This window comes from Danio rerio, chromosome 22, assembly GCF_049306965.1.
Source record: "Danio rerio strain Tuebingen ecotype United States chromosome 22, GRCz12tu, whole genome shotgun sequence".
Classification (NCBI taxonomy): domain Eukaryota; kingdom Metazoa; phylum Chordata; class Actinopteri; order Cypriniformes; family Danionidae; genus Danio; species Danio rerio.
The window spans coordinates 37,496,631-37,511,654 of NC_133197.1; the positions used below are offsets into that span (position 1 = coordinate 37,496,631).

At 38.1% G+C, this 15,024-nt stretch overlaps 1 protein-coding gene across 3 annotated transcripts in view; it reads right to left on the reverse strand.

The window, feature by feature from the left end:
• Positions 1-544: 544 nt before the first annotated feature.
• The window catches only part of nmur1a (neuromedin U receptor 1a), a 36,741-nt gene continuing 22,261 nt past the window's right edge, over positions 545-15,024 (reverse strand). The window contains exons 1-4 of one of the 3 annotated variants that reach the window (XM_073937616.1): positions 12,806-12,895; positions 10,240-10,304; positions 9,080-9,984; positions 2,573-5,783 (exon numbers count right to left, since the gene is read on the reverse strand). In XM_073937616.1, the coding sequence (XP_073793717.1) occupies positions 5,395-5,783; positions 9,080-9,977 (1,287 nt within the window). In that variant the 5' untranslated portion in view covers positions 9,978-9,984; positions 10,240-10,304; positions 12,806-12,895 and the 3' untranslated portion in view covers positions 2,573-5,394. Of the gene's footprint in view, positions 5,784-9,079; positions 9,985-10,239; positions 10,305-12,805; positions 13,133-15,024 lie in introns of those variants that run through there. The other 2 variants (XM_021469463.3, XM_073937615.1) reach the window with 2 other exon arrangements.

Here is a 15,024-nt window from a genome sequence, read left to right on the forward strand (position 1 = left end):
AGTCAGGAACACTCCTGTTGATGTCGTCAAACTTGCAACCTGCATCTGTTTTGATCCATGAATGCAATACCTAGTTCAACCACTGGGTGTCAAACTTACACATTGCACCTTTAATGCTGGTTCAAAGCCAGACAAATCAGCGCTGATAAAAAACGTAAAATTTTATTATACTATAGTAATAAATGTGTGTTAAATGAGTTTTATGATATTATTAAAAAAAACACTTTCTCGCAAGTATCTGTAATCTATAGTTACATTTTACCACAATATTGATGTGCTATGTGCGGTTTAACTAGTAAGCATGATTTAAATGGATGTTGTATAGAGGATCAGCCAGTATAATAAAATTGGACTTTATAAACATGTTTGTTAGTATTTTTTTATTTTTTTACAAACGTTACTGATTTTAAGCGCACATATGCATCCTCAATCTTCTGTCAAATGTGCCTTTCTATGTGCAGACATCCATCTATCTGCCTGTCTATTTTATTTTGTTATGTTTATTTTTTTTTTTTACCGTGCAGAAGATACAAGTCATCAAAGTCAGGCAACACAAACTTTATTCATGATTTCAATAAATATCAAAACAGTTATGAGAAGAAAATACAACTAAACGAATCAAAACGAATAACAAAGCAGAAACACATCAGCACAAAACAAACAAAAATGGGGCAAAAACAGAACAAAATAAACAAAAACAAAACAATGAAATAAAACAAAGCCCAAAACAAAAAAAGTAGATACAAAATCTAATCAGAACCTAATTAAAATAAAACAAACGAACAAAAAACATTTACAAACATAACAAAAGCCTAATAAATCGAAAGAACCGCATTGCTCACTGATGTGTTGACAAATAGGATTTATTTCTGAGGGTTGATAGACCAGCAAATCCTGTCACCATCATTATTCGTTCATTAGATTGTGGAAAAATACAAATATATATAAATCTGTTATAAAAAAAAACTAAGCAAATACTTTACCAAGGTCACTCGAGTTTGTTCAGCACAAAATCAATATTTATTTATTTATTATTTTTTTTTTTTACACAGTATCTATGATCGGAAACAACACATTTCTGAAATAAAAAATCTAGCCTCAGAAGCTTTGATCAGCCACTCTGTCAAACCTCAAGATTAAAGCGACTCAGAATTATTAATAAACCTTGTGATGCGCCGTTATTTTTAAAGGTACATGTTCAAGTTGTACTGCGAAGGCTTTTAGCGTCTCCTTAATCAAATATCCAGGGATGAAATATCCTTCTATAATTGGTTTCCCAGACCCCAATTACCCTACACTTATCATTCCCCATTGGTTCAGCAAGGCCGGTTTTACACTCTTCATGAAAATCCCAACATGTTTATGATAATGTAGCTTGTGTTGCTGTACAGTAGAAATCAGTACAGCAGTGCTTTTATTTACAAGAAAGGGCATATACAGTTGAAACCAGAAGATTCAATACACTGTATAAAAAGGCACATAACCATTTAAAAAAGTCAGATGTTAATGTGACTAATCTTTTTCTCTTTTAGGTAAGTTAGGATTATCACATTTGTTTCTGTTATGCTTAATAGCAGAATAAAGAGAGATATTTTTTGAGAAATTGTTATAACTTTTTTTGAAAGTCAAATTTTCATTCAGTATGATTATTATGCCTCTGAAAAAGCTCAGATGATGGTGTCAAGGTTATTGGAGTTATTGGAGGCAAAACTGTAGAATAGTAAGGAAAACCTCAAACACACCTTGTGTCCTTGTGTGACAACATGGGAAAATCAACAAGCCAGAATGAACAACAAAGCCAGATTACAATTTGCTAAATTACACTGGGAAAAGACTAATTTTTGGAGACATGTCCTGTGGTCTGATTGACCTAAGATTGAACTGTTTGGCCGTAATGTTACATTTGGAGGACAAAGGGGAAAGCTTACAAGCCTAGGAACAACATCCCAACTATGAAGTATGGGGGCGGCAGCATCATGTTGTGGGGCTGTTTTGCTGCAGGAGGGACTGGTCCACTTCACAGCATAGCTGGCATCATGAAGAAAGAACATTATGTAGAAATACTAAAGCAACATCTCGAGACATCAGCCAGGAAATTAAAACTTGGCCACAAATGGGTCTTCCAAACAGACCATGACCCTAAGCACACTGCCAAATTAGTTAAAATGTGCCTTAAGGACAACAGAGGGAATGTTTTGGAGTGGCCATCACAAAGCCCTGATCTCAATCCTATAGAAAATTTGTGGACTGAGTTGAAAAAGCTTGTCCGAGCAAGACAGCATAGAAATCTGACTCAGCTACACCAATTCTGTCAGGAGAAATGGGCCAAAATTCGTTCAAACTATTGTGAGAAGCTTGAGGAAGGATACCCAAAATATTTGGCCATAGTTATACAGTTTAAAAGCAAAGCTTGTGACTGTCTAGAAATTAATAAAAATTTCAAAAATAAAAATCTCATTATTCTGTCATTTAGCAAATGTAAATAATTTAGGTAATCCTAAAAGACCTAAAATAGTAAACATTTAGTATGATTTAACAACAGACATTAAAAAAAATGTTCCTTTTTTTTTTTAGAGTGTATGTAAACTTCTGGTTTTAACTGTAAATGTAGTTTTAGTTTTACATTTAGAGATAAATAACCCTATGGTGGCTGCTAAACATCAAATATTAAACATTTAGTCATATTTTTCTACATATTATCTATGTATATCTGTAAAAAATGTGTAATATGTGACCCTGGGGGTATTTAAGGGGGCCTATTATGCTAAAAAAAATCTATCCTATAAGGGGTTTAAACATAATTGTGTGGCAGCTATCTAAATGTAGACAGCTTTTAATGGTAAACATTTATTAATTCTAAATTTTATTATCACTCTTGATAATAACTGTCTGCAGAAACGCTTTGATTGACATTCTCTCTTTGTATGTGTCATCAGAGGGGGAAAGCCCCGCCCAGTAGTGACCATCTTTCCCTCTTTAGCTTAGGATGTCATTCTTGCTTTTGAACCTGCCACTATGCTGACACATAGGCATTTGTATCTCCGCCCTTTTTGTAAAAAGAGCACAATCTCATTTAAATTTAAAGCGACAGTCACCAAAATGACTGAATTAGGATCACGTCCTAATTGGAAAGAGCTATAAAACATTATTTGTGTGGTATTATGAGCTGGAACATCCCTTACACACTCTTGGAACGTCAGGGACTTATTTTACATCTCATAAAAAGGAGCATAATAGGACCCCTTTAAGTTTAAGGTGTATATTTTGTTGCAAAGGCGACAATATGTTGTATTTTTTTAACTTAACTATGTTAAAATTATTAAAATATTAAGTAAACATCTTCTTCTATGAAGAAATTCCGTATGAAATTCCGACTGTAAATATATAAAAACTTACTTTCTGATTAGATAGATAGACATTCATGTGTACAATTTTAAAGGTGATGTTCTCAGTATTTTAATATTAGCAACCCTCAGATTTTCAAATAGTTGTTGATTCATTCCTTTTCCTTCAGCTTAGTCTCTATTCCAGAGGTCGTTACAGTGGAATGAACCACCAACTATTCAGCATATGTTCTATGCATATTGCTGGTTGCCCTTCCAGCCACAATCCAATATTGGGAAACTTCAAATAGTTGTATCTCGGCCAAATATTTTCCTTCCCTAACAAACCATACATCAACAGAAAGCTTATTGAATAAACTATGGTGTGTATTTTCCAATAATTCCCCCCCAAAACACTGTTAAACAAACGTTAACAATTAAAAAAAAAAGAAGAATCAGCAGCTGTGGTTACCAGAATTTCACCATTAAAATCATAGTTGACACTCGGAATTGACATTTCCAACAGGTCACAGTTGCATGGTTCAGGGCTGCGGTGAATGCCCTCAGCTTTTAGCATGAATTAGCCTTCACCTTCTGTCTCCTTCCTCTTCCTGTAGCCTGCATGAGAATGTAAATTGTTCTCTGCGTCTGATGCCATATTTCAGGTCAAGCAGTTGCGCAGCAAATATGCAGAATGAATTATTTATATTTGAGCAATTGGCTTAACCATTGCCAATGCAAACAATGCACGCAAAACAGCCTGTGTGAATGAGTGAATCTCTGCATCTTAAATCACATATTGAAACATGATTTTCCGCATAGATTGTGTGTAGTATGGATAAAATTTTTCAGACTGTGGTAATTATGGCCATTTTTTGAGCATTTCTGCAGATTTCATTAAGAACCAGTAGGGGGCAGTAAATACGTGAATTATTCGTTAATTCAACTGATTGGTTCAAAACACAGATTCATCCATGAACAAAAAAAGTTAATGGCTGCATCTGAAATCACATATTGAAACGCGGTATTTTCTACTTGTATTGAGTGTAGTATGAATGAAATGTCGACGTATTAAATCCGTCATGTCGATAATGTCATGTGACTTACAGCGAAAATTCATTGGCTGTGTGCGAAATTGTATATCTTGTTTTGTAGATAATAAATGGTTGCTTTATTGTCGCTAAACAGAATTGTTTAATTAAATAAATGTAATCTGGACATACTACGTTTTTAAATGTTATTTTATTAATTCAAAGAAGTTAGACGATACAAAAATCTGACCCCACAGTGTTTACTAAAACCAAGCTAATACATGTAGCCTACAATCATGCGTTTTTATATTTGACTGTACATACAATCTTTATTGTTACTCGGCACATATGCTGCAGCAGTCATGCTAATAACAGCCTATTGCGTATGCATTATCCTCAATTCATATTCAAAATAAATAAAGTTTAGCTCTTTAATAGGGTAGTTCACCCAAAACTGAAATTTCTGCCATCATTTAAGAAACTTTTTTTGTAAACAATGTATACGTTTTTATTTTCGGGTGAACTATCCCTTTAGGAATAAGCACTAGTTCTGTTTCCAGAAGTCAGTTGCAAGCCCCGCCTTCTCAGCGACCTCACAATGGTGAGCGATGATTGGCTGGGAAGCAACACGTTTCGTCAAGAAATCAAAATATATATTAAAAAAACTGGAGTCTGAACCTGGCATTATTAACACAATCTCACGGCAATTCGTGAATTTTGAATTTAGTGGCTAATTCGAATTAATTTGTACGATCTAGTTCGTACAATTTAGTTCGATTTGCTCATCCCTTAATGACGGTTGGGTTTAGGGGTGGGTTTTTATATTGCCACGCCTCCTTTTTAAAATCGTACAATTTCATACAACTGAACTCGCACGAATTAGCCACTAAACTGACCCAACGTAAAATACTAACGTTTTCTCGTGAGATCGGGCTGGCATTATGTACAACTACACTTCTGTTTACCAATTTACTCAGTGTTAAAGCTCCAGGATTAATTTAACCACTTCTAAAATATAATCCTACACATTTTACACAACCTTAGGGACATGTCTTATTTTCTTGACCTTCATCCACGTCATAATCGTCTCCTTCAATAGTCACAGTGCCGTTGCATGGCGGGACGTCACTGACGGTGCTGCGAACGGTGACTCTGGTCATGCTCAGAGAGCGCTTTCTCGGGACGGGACGCCATTTATGGTGGCACATCACCTCTTTGAACATCTCCCTGAAGCGGGTGGACATCAGATTGTAGAGGACGGGGTTTATGGCCGAGCTCAGGTAGAAAAAGACCCCGGAGATGACGTGGACGTACTCGTAGACCTCAAAGATCTCGATGTGCTCGCTGTCCTTCTGATCCATGAAGCTCCACATCAGGCGGTCGGTGTGAAACGGAGCCCAGCAGATGCCGAACATCACCACCAAAACAACTGAGGAGAAAATACAGGGTGTCTTTAAAGGGATAGTTCACCCAAAAAGGATAATTCTGTCATTGTTTACTTTTTATCAGTTTACAACAGAGCCCTGCACATGACATAAAGAAAAAAACTTAATGATAAATAATAAAATCTTGGGCAGGATTACTTAGTTTCCTCTTCATGTGCACTAAATAATCGTTAGTGCTGTATTCACTTCAACACAGGCTCATTCTGAAAGCGTAGCCCTATATAGATTTCTGGAGATCACGAATTATGTATCCAGATGTACGTATGGCTGAATTTCGTTTTTAAAACGGAAGATCCAGGGCGGTGTGACACTGTTCCTTTTCGCGCTTACCAGCTGACCGCTTACCTCCATATGAATGTTACCAGTTTGCCCTGTAGCTTGCCATGTACATCGGCGGATATGAGACGCAGAGAGGAGTTGATCACAGCGAGGAGGTTCGAGTCCAGTGAAGAATGGTTTCAGAAAGTAGGTAAGACAAAAACAAACCAAAAAATAAATGTGGTAAGATCTGAAATCTAAAAAATCAGACGAGGGTCTTTTTTTGGATTATTTTTAAAAAACACTGTCGGTTGGGTTTAGGGAAGTGGGTGGGCTGGTCAACCTGTGCTTTTGAAAACACTATTGGTTGGGTTTAGGGAATGAGGAGGGTGGGACAGTCGCTCGGTCAGTCAGTCGACAGCGGCCTCTGTCCGTGGATTTATGTGAGAACAGCAGGCATGAATGCCACTCGTGAGAGAAATCTGAGATCTGAAAAAGCATACACAGCGGCCTTTAGTGGATTCACAAAGCAAAAAACTAAAAAAAACATACGTAACGTAGCTCCTGGGACGTATTTGGCGCTCTCCAGAAATGTATATAGCAGTGTGTTTTCAGAATGTGCCGGGGTTGATTACCTTTCAGGCATATCGTATCTGCCTTTGTAAACTGCTACATGGATAAAAAGCTGAAAAACTTCATTTAATGTGCACGATTCACGTAGAAGATGGGCACAAAGTTCCTTAGCGAATTTGAAAACATGGGCATGAATTAGTACATTGGGCTACAGTTTATTTAAAGAAAGAGTAGATCCAAAAAGTATACCATTTAAGTTCTAGGGGACTTTTTTCTTTTGTAGAACTTCGAGAAAATTGCAAAGTATTGAACACGTCATTTATTTTCCTGGGTATAATATTTCTAAAGGAGCTGTTGATGTGGAATGGAACCAGATTTTGGTAAAAATCCAAACAACATAAACATAAAAATAGTTGTGTATAACAATGTACTGACACAAGGAGAAAGTGCTGAACTACTGAAATGTATTTAATACTTTATATAAAAGGCCCTATATGACGGCAGCCTAAAGACGTCTCTCATATGGAGAAAGAAGTCACATGCATTGCTCAGGTCTGAGTTTCTCACAGACTTCAACGGAGTGTCAAAATATTGACGGTTCTGTGAGTCTCGTCTATCAAATCTGATCTTTATTATGTATTCTCTATTGGACTTAGGTCAGGTGATTGGCTGGGCCATTCTACAGCTTGATTTTCTTTCTCTGAAAGCATCTGAGAGTTTGAGAGAATTGCAGAGAACAGTCACTGTGAACTTTAGTTCCAATCACAGCTGTTGCTAGATTTCAAATTTTTTATTTTTTACAGGGACATAAATAAAACAGTTACTGGTGAGTTACTGATCTGCATTAATGTTACACACACACACACACACACACACATATATATATATATATATATATATATATATATATATATATATATATATATATATATATCGGCAGTTCATTCCACTGTAGGGACCCCGGATTAATAAAGGGACTAAGCCGACAAGAAAATGAATGAATGAATATATATATATATATATATATATATATATATATATATATATATATATATATATATATATATATATAATATATAATATATATATATATATATATATATATATATATATATATATATATATATATATATATATATTTGTTTTTACTTTTTAAAATATTTTGTAAATGATGTCTAACAGAGCAAGGAAATTTTCACAGTATGTCTGATCATATTTTTTCTTCTGGAGTAGGTCTTATTTGTTTTATTTCGGCTAGAATAGATGCAGTTATAAATTTTTTAAAACATCATTTTAAGGTCAATATTATTACAGACCTAACCAGGACTCGAACCAGCAGCCTTCTTGCAGTGCTAACCACTGAGCTGCTGTGCCATCTTCTCCAGGATTTATCTAGGAAAAAGGGTGAGGAGTTGCGGTGGAGGGGGGATTCTTCAATGTGAAGATGACGAAGGTAAGGACGCTGTTTTTTTTTATGTACGTTTGGATTGGTCTGATCATATTATAGCTAATGCGGGACCGGCTGTGGTCAATCATAAGCATGTGATCCTCTCGAAATTAGTTTATAAATAAACTTCACAAAGTTCTAAGAGAAAAAAGTCGGAATAGCTAATAAATAAAAAAAACCCTGAATTTAGAGTACAGATTTCACAATTTTGAATATATTTCTCACAATTCTGAGTAAACAGTCAGAATGGTAAATAAACAAATCTGAATTTTGAGCACACGTTACACCATTTTTATTGCATTTTTTTTTTTTTTTCACAATTTAGAACAAATAATTACTCTAAAGCCTAAAAAAGGCAAATAAAGTTGCATTTATCTAAGCAAAAAGTGAATGGCTCAATATAAATACTCAATATTCACTTTTTATTCCTACCATTGTAGGTTTACACGTTGCGCTTAACGTGTTATTTTCCGCATCGCATTGTTTATACGGTATATTTTTCTCTCTGAATTTTCAAGACAAAATATAGAACTTGCGAAAAAGCTTGCAGATGCTAATAGTCTGACAAAAAAGAGATTTTACCTTTCACAATGTAAAAAAACACAATGACAATATTCTTCCAATTCAGAAAAACCCCTCAAAACTGAGATAAAAACTTACGCTTATTAGAAAAATGCACACAATTATTTGTTGTTCCTCTCCAAAAACACCCTTTCCCTCGTGTCTTCACGATGTATATAAATAAACTTCTTCATCTACCAATGGTTAGAGGCTATTTCCTCCAATTTCTGTCTTTATGACAGCCCGCCATCTACAAAACGATTGCTCGTCAACAACTGTTTGGAGCGTAAACATAATAATGATGCCATTAGGCTGCCAAGACTGCACGCGAAACCAAAAGATGACTCAAAGTGACGGAGCAGGCTTCATATGTTATGAATACGCTTGCAGTGTAATGTGATTCAAAGCAGTCTGCCAGAGTGTAACAGTCGGCCTACTTACACAACATCTTGGTCACCTGCTGGCGACGGGTTTTCTGCTGCTGACTGCGCACATTAGATGAGCTGTCCAGGCCCGAACTGGCTTTGGCCTCCAGGACCTGCAGCATCTTCTCCCGCTTCAGCTGCATGCCGATGAGCAGATACAAAACGCTGATGGTCAACATGGGCAACAGGAAGAATAGCAGAGTCGTGATTTGGATGATCAGGTTGTACATCCAGCGCGGTTTCACGAGCATGCATGTGGCGGAGTCGAGCATGACTCCTGCTGCTTTCCCTTTAGGAGGCGGGAGAGTAAATATACCGTGGAGGATCGTGTTGGGAATGGCGCAAAGCACGGAAATGCTCCAGACGCTCAATATCAGGCGCTTTGCATGAGTGCGGGTTACTACGTATTTGGCTCGGAGTGGGTGAATCACAGCAATGTAGCGTTCAACGCTCAAAGCAGTTACGTTCAAGATCGACGCAAAGCAAACAGTCTCGAAGAGAAGAGTCTTGAAGTAACAACCGCCCTTGCCTAAAAGGAACGGATAGTTGCTCCACATTTCATAAAGCTCCAAAGGCATTCCCAGGAGAAGCACTAGAAGATCTGAAATGGCCAGGCTGAACAGGTAGAAGTTGGTCGGCGTCCGCATGACTTTGTTTTTAGCAATGACAATGCAGGTAAGGATGTTTCCCACCGCTCCCACCAGGAAGATCAGGAGGTAGGTCAGGCATACAGGCAGGAACACTGGGGATCGTCTTGGCCCGAGGTATTTCTCCAGATACTCGTCTTGGTCAAGGCAGAAGTCTTCAATCTCCATCTCGGTGAGGTTTAATGCCACACTGGTGTTGCATAATAGGTCTTGGATGCATTTTGGCGTTGAGGAATCGGTCGAGGAGCAGTTGGGTTTGGGGATCATTCCGGACCTGCGGATGGGAGAAGAAGAAAGGGTTGGAGATTATGGGTGAGGAACAAGCTTGTTTGATGATTTTTTAAAAATTCATTCATTCATTTTCCTTCGGATTAGTCTCCTATTTATCAGGGGTTGCCCTAATCGAACTTTTCCAGCATATCTTTTACGCAGTGAATGCCCTTCCGGCCACAACCCAGTACTTGGTATTAAAAAAACCAATGAAAATGGTGTAAAGACGACAACTCATTCAATGTTGAAGTGTGCTTACCACAGGTGGGTAGGCTTGAGCAGCTGGGGGGGTGGGGTTAGTGGGGGAATGATTAAGGACTGTCTCTATAAATACAAAAAGACGAGTTGATTAATACATAAAGTGCATGCATGGGGCACGCTGTCGGCAGCAATTGTCACTGTCATTATTGCAGAATTGATGCCCTGCAGTGATTCTGTTTAGATTCATATGTCTTCCACAGACAGTACAAAACTCACGCAAACAGGCTTTTTAGTAATTATGGTTGCCAATTATTTAACTGGAAATCATTTGGAACAAAAATCTAAACAGAATATGTTGGATGGAGTATGGTCTGTATGTTTCAATTCATGCACTATCCTTCCTACAGTTAGTAACATGGAAGATCAGTGCATCCTAAATCCTAGTATAATGAAATCAGTTTAAAAACGTTCATGGTAAGTATGTTTTCAGTGTTTGTATTTAATTGTCGTTTTTCCAGTATATATATATATATATTCCACGACATCTCAAAGCTGCTCTATTGGATTGAGCCTAGTGACGGTGATGGCCATTTGAGTACAGTGAACTCATTGTCATGTTCAAGAAACCAGTCTGAGAGGATTCACGCTTTATGACATGGTGCATTATTCTGCTGGAAGTAGCCATCAGAAGATGGGTATGCTGTGGCCATAAAGAGATGGACATGGCAGTATGGATCCATGCTTTCATGTTGTTGATGCCAAATTTTGACCTGACCATCTGAATGTTGCAGCAGAAACGGAGACTCACTAGACCAGGTAACATTTGTCCAATCTTCTATTGTCCAGTTTTGGTGAGCCTGTGTGAATTGTAGCCTCAGTTTCCTGTTCTTAGCTGACAGGAGTGGCCCCCGGTGTGGTCTTCTGCTGCTGTAGCCCATCCGTCTCAAGGTTGGACGTGTTGAGTGTTCAGAGATGCTCTTCTGCAGACCTCGGTTGTAACGAGTGCTTATTTGAGTTACTGTTGCCTTTCTATCAGCTGGAACCAGTCTGGCCATTCTCCTCTGACCTCTGGCATCAACAAGGCATTCGCACCCACAGAACTGCCGCTCACAGGATATTTTCTCTTTGTCGGACAATTCTCTGTAAACCCTAGAGATGGTTGTGCGTGAAAATCCCAGTAGATCAGCAATTTCTAAAATACTCAGACCAGCTCGTCTGGCACTAATAAATATGCCACGTTCAAAGTCTCCTGCATCCCCTTTCTTCCTCACTCTGTTGCTTGGTTTGAACTGCAGCAGATCGTCTTGACCATGTCTACATGCCTAAATGCATTGATATATATATATATATATATATATATATATATATATATATATATATATATATATATATATATATATATATATATATCCCCATCCTCACACAGCATTCCAGAGAAGAACATTTCTATCACAGGAAACTGAGGCTACAATTCACACAGGCTCACCAAAACTGCACAACAGAAGATTGGAGAAGCGTTGCCTGGTCTGATGAGTCTCCATTTCTGCTGCTACATTTGGATGGTCGGGTCAGAATTTGGTGTCAACAACATGAAAGCATGGATCCATCCTGCCTTGTATCAATGGTTCAGACAGGTGGTGGTGGTGGTGTAATGGTGTGGGAGATAAATTCTTGGCACACTTTGGGTTCATTAGTACCAATTGAGCATCGTGTCAACACCACAGCCTGCCTGAGTATTGTTGCTGACCATGTCCATCCCTTTATGACCACAGTGTACCCATCTTCTGATGGCTACTTCCAGCAGGATAACACACCATGTCATAAAGAGCGACTGGTTTCTTGAACATGACAATGGGTTCACTGTACTCAAATGGCCTCCACCTTCACCAGAACTCAACCCAATGGAGCACCTTTGGAATGTGGTGGAACAGGAGATTCACATCATGGATGCGCAGCCGACAAATCTGCAGCAATGATGCTATCATGTCAATATGGAGCAAAATCTCTGAGGAATATTTTCAGCACCTTGTTAAATCTACGCCATGAAGGATTAAAGGGGATCTAAAGGCAAAAGGCGGTCCAACCCGGAACTATTAAGGTGTACCTAATAAAGTGGCCAGTAAGTGTGCGTTTATTTGTAATAAAAACTGCATAAATATGATGTTACACAAAATTCATTTACATTCTGACAACATGCTGTATGCAAATTACGATAACTCTCTATCATGTTTTTTTTTTTTTTTGCTAATTAACTCTTCAGTAAGCAATAAAAAAACAAAATTAATGAAAATGTATGAAGTTATCTGTTTATCTGTAAACTATTTCTATACTTCAGAAAAATCCCCCTGTACTGTAACAGCAAAATCACACAGAGAATGATCTGCTTGTTTCATCATGATCAACAATTGTGCCAGAAATATAAACCGAACAAGCTCTCACTTCAAACCACCGCCGAGAACAGACATCATTCAGTCTGGTCTAATCTACACTCAATCCCCAGAGCATTTCATTAAGAGGAGAGCTCCTAAATTAGTTATTAATTCCAATCTACCTCCAATATCTGACACAAACAGCTGTAAACCGATAATAAAAGTCACAGAATTCAACAAAGCAAACTAGCTTACCTTACAGTTCACCACAGAGCACGACCCAGCCTCTTAAAACAGAAATAATATCAAAGCGAAGCCTGCAGATTCAGCTTGTCTTGTTTAAAACACTGAAGCTCATCAGATGAGGAGGAAGGTTTCCTTGGTTATACTGAGAGACACAGTTATGCGCTCTCTCTCTCTTTTTGGTCTCTCTCTCTTTTCATCCTTACTCTGTGTGTCATCGCGAGTCTCATTTAACCCTATCCGAGCAAGCGCGCTCTTCCAGCCTGTCACCCAAACATCTGCTCATATCACACAGCAAAAGCAGGATCTACTTTCTAATCCAATTTCATTCATGCCATTGTATCTTCAGAACATCTGTGTTTAATTGAACTGGGTGACTGAATTGAATTAAGGACCGCTAATTAAACCGAGCTCCTGGAAAAGCATACCTCTGGTTTCTCTGATGATATTAATCCTCGAAGATAACGGGCGTCTTTTAGATGGAGCGTGCGAAGTTATCGGATGCAATGGCATTTTGGGAAATGCTGGAAAGAAATAGTGTGGGGAAATCTGATACTTGATTTTAATCATCTGAATCAACCGAGCGTATTCAAATGAGATGCAAAACTGAACGCTTGTGCATAACAGGATAGCTTAGCTATTTAAAACCGTACTTTAGTTTTAAGAGTTCACACTTGGCTTATGTTTAATTATAAAGCTTGTTTGGCATGCTGTCCTGGGGGGACAGCTCTTTAGATCCTCGAGCCCGGGGTTCCCTCCGGTTTGCAAGGCGAGAGGGGAGTTTGAGCTCAGGTAGATCTGGAGAACTCCCCTGCTGTAGTAGCTAATGAACAGATAGGGATTGCTCTTAAGAGATAGCTACTTACTGGAAGCATGTCTATGATGCTGATTTGGATTAGTCAATAAACTCAGGTTGCATGTTTTTGGATGGTGGGAGGAAACCGGGGAACGAGAGCAAAACCCGCGTGAGCACAGGGAGAAGGTGTAAACTCCGTCGGCAGGCTTGGTAAGGACTAAATCAGGGTATCTTCCGTCCATTTCATATCCGTCTACTACGGTGGCCGGGAAGTGCAAAACAACATTACAAAGTGTGAAACACTTTTACAAAGCTCGAGACAAATGTACATTTTGAAAAACATTTTTACTTATCATCATCAGGCACAATTACATAGGAAAAACTATTTTACCAAGGACAAAACGAATTTACATTTTAGAAAAAAATATAAATAACAAGACGCAAAACACTTTTACAAATCCCGAAACAAATTTACAATTACAGATTCCCTACGGAAAGGGCATGTACCACACTGTAAAAGTTTGTAAAAGTTTGTTACACTGTAAAACATTTTAATTCCTGTTGCCAGCAGGTGGCGCTATAACTGTAACTGGATATTGGCATGTAAACATGTTCAGGTCAGGACTGTTATCAAACGTGTGAATTTTGAGGCAGATCGGGCAATGTGTGCCTGAGTTATAAAAACTTCCTGTTTCGTAGTGAATCGTCAAAGTTTGCGAGGTCGCCGCGTACACACGCCCTTTGACGAAATCTCTAGATCTTCGCAATTTCGCAAATTGGCCAAGGCCTTTAGATGACAAAACCCAATTTTGGTGTTGATCGGATGAAATCCCTAGGTGGAGTTTGTTAAGATACAACGCCTGGAAATGGCAAAAACGGCACTTTTTTGGTGCAGGAAGTTAAAAATATCTGACTTCCTTTTGGGTTTGAGATTTCGCTCCAAGCGACTTTTTTGTAGGTATTGGCATGTTTGACGTGTGTGCCAATATTCGTATGTGTGCGTGAATCATGGCTCTGAGGCCAGTCCGTCAAATGTGCATACGTGGCGCTGTTGAGTCATTTTGCCACGCCCACTTTCAAAACCTATAACAAATGTAAATTTTCGCCAATTCTAGGATGTGTGCAAAGTTTTGTGAGTTTTCGAGCATGTTTAGACCCTCCAAATTGCAATTCATTCCTGAGAAGAAGCGGAAGAAGAAGGATAATAGGAAATGGAGCAATTCCAATAGGGCCTAGGCACCGTTTCGGTGCTCGGTCACTAATAATAATAACTGGCTAATAATAATAATAATTAATATTGTTTATTTAGTGTTTTTTTATTGTTGAGGTTTTATAATAGTTGTTAGCAGGACCAGAATAAGAACACACTGGGCTCTGGGGCTATAACAAAGGGTACCACATGTTTTTATTTTATTTCCTTCTATTTTAATTAAAT